The sequence below is a fragment of the Etheostoma cragini genome, chromosome 24 (assembly GCF_013103735.1).
Source record: "Etheostoma cragini isolate CJK2018 chromosome 24, CSU_Ecrag_1.0, whole genome shotgun sequence".
In the NCBI taxonomy this organism is placed as follows: domain Eukaryota; kingdom Metazoa; phylum Chordata; class Actinopteri; order Perciformes; family Percidae; genus Etheostoma; species Etheostoma cragini.
This window is the reverse complement of record NC_048430.1, coordinates 6915044-6921819: the sequence shown is the minus strand read 5'-3', so window position 1 is coordinate 6921819 and position 6776 is coordinate 6915044. Positions and strand designations below refer to the sequence as shown.

The following is a 6776-nucleotide window of genomic DNA, read 5'->3' as shown; positions in this document are numbered from 1 at the left end:
AAGCTTCCTCAATGTAAACATTTCACAATGCCTGATTTAGAAGAGTTTAGATTAACAACAATAACTATTTGCATACATTGTATGTCTGTTAAAAGCAGGAAAAGCCAAAGAACCCCTTAAACTAACCCAGGCCAGCAGAAGTGCAAGCAGTGTTTCCAGCATTGTCCCACTGGCGGTCCTGCTCCAAACAATACCCGCTACAGTACTCTCTGGGTATTTCCAGCTAGGCCACACTGGCTCAACACTGCTGTCTGGTAAATAGATACTGAATGTGGGTTACACAGGACATAGAAGTAGATGTTATCTTATTTTTTTAACCACTTCCTGGGTTGGGCTTTAACTCATGGAGTTAAAAGGTGAAAGTATCTCACATTTCCCTTATTTTGAGGTTTAAAGAGGTGAAAGTATCTGCTGGTATTTTATCAGTTTTTCTCTTTAAAAGCAAATTAAAAAAAAAATAGCAACACAAACCTATTCAGAGCATCTCTCTGTTGTATCATCCGATTTTAGACTACTTTTAAATGATGCCGTTTATTCACTAGTATAAATGAAATTATTGTTGTATTATTGTTATTGATTGAAAGGCAATCTATGTTTCCCAAAGCCCAGGATGACCTCCTTAGAGGTTTTGTTTTGTCCACATTTTAAAGAAATTCAGTTCACACTGAGCTGATGATGGTGTCCCTCTTTCCGTTCACTCGTCAAACAAAGCCAGGACGCAGGCATCGACTCTCAAAAGGTCAACATGTCACATGACAGTACTGTAAATGTAACCTTCTGAATTCTCCTTATTAGATGTCCATTCAGTAATCTATAAAATACCTCAAGACAGAGTTAATTTAATAAGTCTTCAAATGTGACAAAGTCCCTGCACAGTAAGTCAATAGATGAATAGACATTAGAAAATGAAACATTGTGGTCACTGACAAGATTTAACTTCTGTATTTTGGTCAATGTGAAATGTTTTATATATTATATCACTTAGGACCGACTTCAAGATTTTTGCGATGCTACTTATTCTGTGTTTTAAAGATCAGCTAGTCTCTGTGTGTCCATGTGTTTCTGTGCTGGATGCAAAAAGGCAGAAAGAGAGGAGATTGTCACAGTGTGCATAAAAACATCACACAAGCCACTTAACAGCACTACAGCCGACTAGTACAAGGGAACGAGAGGAAAATCCAGCCTTGCCAGCGTGCCAATATAGTTCACCAGCTCGCTGAGAGGCGAGCAGCACCTGTCAGATGCCACTTGGGAGCATAATCCCAGAGGGCTGAAAAGATCCTCCACATGACGGGAAGCCAGTGAAGCGGGAGGAGACCGGAATACCAAACAACAAATTGCAATGTTAAATTAGATGTATATCTATTCCTTCCTTTTACGCTGCGCTAACAAGCTTCATAGTGCCAAAATATGTTGATTTATATTATATTGTCTGAATCATTTCTTGAGCACTGGTTTCGGATACTCAAATGCTTAGACAGCCTGTGTTCCTTTGTCTTCAATGATAGTAAACTAAATATCTTCACATTGTTTCACTGAAATATGTCACCTAAATTTTGATGGGTATTGATCACATTTTTTGGACAAAAAAATGAAGAAAGTTACCTGTCTAGTATAAGATGGTCTATGTGTAGTGATGTTATTATTATTATTAATACTATTATTATTGGCAGCAGTAGTGGAGGAAATAATAATAGTATGAATATATTTTTCAAACATTCAATTTTTCCATGTGTTGTTTCCTTAAAAACACAAATCTCCCCTTTATAGTTTAAATAAAATTATATCAGAATTGTGCTTGATCATTGATATAGAAACCGATGTAAGCCATACCGGGCCTATTGCAGCAGGTCTTCAGCCGCAGGTTTACAATGGCCACATCCTATTACATTAGTTTATAAAAAAATTATTATTAAAAATCTATATTTTTTTACATTTATTATAGTATTACAGAAGTTTCTCTCATGCTCTCCTGCAGCTTTGGTGAAACAAACAATAGAGGTGCTTTGAATGGCACGTGCTCCGGGTGTCAGTCATCTGTTTCCTAGCAACGGGCACAACAGAAATGCACCTGTGGCTTTGAATAGGAGGAGGTGTAGCCATTAGTTTGACAAAAAACACAGAGAAATTAAAAAAGGCTTTTTATTAAAAGATAGTTTATAGATTGTGATGTATAAAAGAGTAATTTGGTCCCTAATAATTAAATCTCTAAATGATATAGCCTATTTCTGATAGGCTACTAATGGGCTTAATAAACTACATCAGTGTTTACAGTTTATACACTCCGAAATCAACTCTATAAATAGACTATTCATGTGGAATACAGGCTATTTTCGTTATCATTAAAGTTTTAGCCTATTTGCTGAAACATCGATTTTTTTTCCCCCCTTTCTTTAAAATTGTACAAAGTGATATGAATATATTACAGCGCAAAGACTCTATTGTAGCCTGTAAAGGAGAGGACATGCGCATAATTATGGGAATTAAACTGTTTACATGCTGTGTGTGATTTAAGCTACACACGCCAGCTACACACACAAAACAGATGACAGAGGGAGTAATTTTTAGGTCTCGCGCTCCGACGTCACCAGAACCTCGAGCCCCTGCATGCAAATCACGTCTCCACTCGAGCCTCTCCATTGGCCGTCACTCGCTCATTTAGCTGCTGTCAAAGCGCGCGGCCCGGGCACGCTCCGGTAACTTTTCCCAGTACAGCTTCAACCAAAGTAAGCTCAAACAACCGGTTTCTATTCTTCTCAGCGCTCGAGGATAACAGCGAAAAGGGGAAGTGCGGAGCAAGTTTACCTCTGAGTGGATTTCATCCTGAGACTACGCACCTTTTCATCTCTGTTTCTTTCAGTCTTAATCTCTCTCTTCCTCGGAAGTTTAGCTGCGCGCGGGTCAGCCTGAATGTTTCTGTGTGTTTGACTGAGAAGTGTTGTCCTACCAAGACGAGGTGAATGTACAGCATCATGATGGAAACGGACTTACATTCCCCCGTGATGCCCCAGACTAACCCATCCAACCCGGGGGGACACGCGGGAGGTGGGGGCGGGGGACCCGGGGGCAAAGTCCCCCAGGACAGAATCAAGAGACCCATGAACGCATTCATGGTCTGGTCCCGGGGCCAGAGGCGGAAAATGGCACAGGAGAACCCCAAAATGCACAACTCGGAGATCAGCAAGCGTTTGGGTGCAGAGTGGAAGGTGATGACCGAAGCGGAGAAAAGACCGTTCATCGATGAGGCAAAGCGGCTCCGGGCCATGCACATGAAGGAACACCCGGACTACAAGTACCGGCCGCGGAGGAAGACCAAGACGCTGCTGAAGAAGGACAAATACTCGCTGGCAGGCGGGCTCCTCGGCTCACCTGCGGGTGTAGGGATGGGCGGCGGGCAGCGACTGGAGAGCCCTGGAGGGGGCCACGCAGGGGCAAATGCGGGCTACGCCACGCACGTGAACGGCTGGGCAAACGGCACATACTCTGGCCAGGTGGCGGCTGCAGCAGCGGCGGCTCACGCAATGATGCAAGAGGCGCACCTGGCATATACGCAACACCCGGGTACCGGAGCTCACCCGCATCACCCGCATCATCCGCATCACCCACATCACCACCCCCACAACCCGCAGCCCATGCACAGGTACGACATGAACGCCTTATCTTACAGCCCCATCTCAAACTCTACACAAAGCTACATGAGCGCCTCTCCGCCGGGATACGGTGGTATCACCGGCTACACTCACCAGCACCAAAGCTCTGGTATCTCCCCGGTGTCCGGGACTATCGGAGGGACTTTGGGGTCCCTTGTGAAATCTGAGCCCAGCGTGAGCCCCCCAGTTTCCACGGCTCGGGCACCACCACCGTGCCCTACGGGGGACCTGCGGGACATGATCAGCATGTATCTGCCGACCGGCGAAGCGGCGGGGGACTCCACGGTTCATAGTAGATTGCACGTGCTTCACCCGCAGCACTACCAGAGCAGCGGCTCCACTCCGGTAAACGGGACGGTTCCCCTGACTCATATTTAAATCTCTAAATGTACTAGGCTACTATAAGCACTACAAACCACAACCAAATATTTAAATACTTAGATGTGGGCGCAGGCTGCTGAACTGTACATTAAAGGCGTTTATAGCCATACAAATGCAATCACTTTGAACAAACTTTTTTAATGTTAATTTTATTTTCTTTCACTGATGGATTTTGTCTGTCCGAGCTAAAGGAAAGCGCATCCGATTTACTTTTGCTCTCTAGAACAGAGCATGCCAAGTTTTAACACGATTTAAATTATAATCCGTGAAGGCTGGTGCATTTTGAATGTTATTTTTTCCGATTTTTCTGTGGAATAAAGGCACCAGCGGTGTGTTTAAGGGATCCCGAAAACCTGTTTAAAGAGGGAACCGTATAATAAATGGAGGGCAGGATGTTTTAAAAAAAGTTTCTAGGCTGCAATTTAAATTGATTTCCAGTTTTAATGCTTGTAAACACGTGAGTCAGTCTGTGTAATTTGAATTTGTTTTTGTTGTTGTAAAATCTTGTAAATTGTGAATAAATAGGCCTACTGGAAACACCTATGTGCAATTGTACATAATTTACAAAATACCACGTCGGTATTTTCGGGTTGAAGACGAAACAAAAATGTGTAAGATTTGTAATTGGGTTATTTCTTTTTGCAGGAGATTTAAAAAGACATGTAAACATGTTCCTGCAATACTTCATGTTCATTCACATTGATTCCATTCCTGAAATATAATTTCATAAACACGGGTTTAAATGAAGTCCCGGCAAACTGTCCCTTGCAAAAAATGCAAATGACAAAAAAAAAATTATTACAACATTACAGGCAGACATGTTCTCCCTGAGAAGCTGTTGAAAATATATATATATTTCAGAGAGTGGGGCCCTTAACTAATTATTTCTCTTAAAATAACTGTAGCATCATATTTTGTTCTTTTTTTGAGATAATGAAAGGAAATCTGTTGAACCTTCCTACTGCACTCTTTTCACACGCTATGAATCTGGTTCTATTTCCTAATAGGCCATTTATTCATTCACGTTGAACATCATAATGGGTAATGTGTCATATTAGGGGGATTTCAGATATGTTGATATGAATATGGTCCTGAAATGGTAATAGGCTATATAGGCCTACATTTTTTTCCTATAATTACTTTTTGTGTTTTGAATTGTAAAATGCTCCCAATATATACCTCTAAGAGCTGATAAGAACAGTCCACTTATTTTTCAGGGGACAGTTTATCTGACAGCCTGTAACTCAAAGGTTACATTTAACACTTGTTGGTGGAAGATTTCTTCTCCCGGGAGAGAAAAGTTCATAATGTGAGTAATCAATAATGTCTTATTTTTTATTTTGGCTATAATTTAAACTGGGACACATTTTTGCTGGCTCACACACTTTAAAACTAAAGTACATTTTCATGTTTATTATTTATCAATTCCAGAACAAACATAACACAACTTATTCTAGGGATACATTTCATTTCATAGATTATGTTGCATGTAACATGTTTATTTGGTTCTCTCTCTCTGTTTCTTGTATTTTTACAAGTTAAGAAAATGCATATATTTGATCAAAGCTGAAACTCTTTTCCGATGAGCCTTTCTGTATTCCTGTATTATGGAAATGACCTGCAATTTCTTGGTTTTTTTGCTCAAATTCTGGCAAACTTATTCATCAACTCGATCCTGTATCGTCTTAAATGTATGTAGACCCACTTTGTGCTTAAACCGTGGTCCTATCTGTTAGTATAACATCACACTCAAAGGCCAGACAAAGCTAAGTTTCTTCCTATTTCATCTTTTTTACCTGCCTCGGGGTCATGACCTCGGTAACAGACCTCAAGCAAAAGTAAATCCGACAACAAGAGTATCCGCTGTTAAATGAACTACTAATTCTTCAGCCCACTTCAACCCCGCCTCCATCTGGGTCACTCACAGGTCTTCAAATCTTACCCCATTCCTCACCCCCAGCATCAAACGCCTGCATCTCTGTGTCTGCAATTGTCCTGGTTGTTAAATTATTTCCTTCTTTAAATTTGATAGCTGAATCACTGGAGGCCCCGTGGTAGGATGGGGTAGGGAGGGAGCAATGAATGAGCAGAGAGGAGGAGGGAGAAGGTGAAGAGAGGAGGTTTTTGTGTTGGAGGAGAATGGGGATTAGTCCTGGTGTAAACGGGGGCATCCCAGGGGTCACCCCCAACAAAAAGCCCAGCAAACAACACCCCTGGTTTTATCAGACTAATTCCCACTCGGGTCTGGAATTAAAGACAAGAGGGCAACCTAGATGCAAATCACATATAATAAAGCTGTTTCCATGGATGTCAGCTGTTTAAACTGAAGGTATGTATTAGTCCTGAATCATCCGATGTGATTTATTGTTGTTAAATTCAGAACGCTTTCCATGACTGTCTTTGATCTTAACATTTGGATTGATATGTGAGTTTGTCTTCCGAATTAAATTAGTTTTATAAATTTACTACCTTAATACATAAACATATACAATATACATTGAAATAAAAGCCAACAAACAAATGTAAGGAAAGGATTATTTTAAAGGAATAATGCATGTTTTTCAAATATTTGGTGGTGGTTAACAAACGACACATTTAACCACCTTTGTATTTTCATTTCCCTGCATAACTGATAACAATTAATATATATAAATTCTGATTCTCATTGTATTTCTAGCACAGTAACATTTCAAAAAGCTAACATGCCAGGGATAATTAAAAAGTAACTATAATAGCAGTCAGTTT

The 6776-nt window shown here is 40.8% G+C and overlaps 1 protein-coding gene across 1 annotated transcript; it reads left to right on the top strand.

Moving 5' to 3' along the window:
- The first annotated feature begins 2620 nt into the window (after nucleotides 1-2620).
- On the top strand, nucleotides 2621-4571 carry sox1b (SRY-box transcription factor 1b). Its single transcript, XM_034864649.1, has one exon. The coding sequence runs from the start codon at nucleotides 2961-2963 to the stop codon at nucleotides 4026-4028; it is 1068 nt and encodes a 355-aa protein (XP_034720540.1). The 5' UTR covers nucleotides 2621-2960; the 3' UTR covers nucleotides 4029-4571.
- The last annotated feature ends 2205 nt before the right edge of the window (nucleotides 4572-6776 follow it).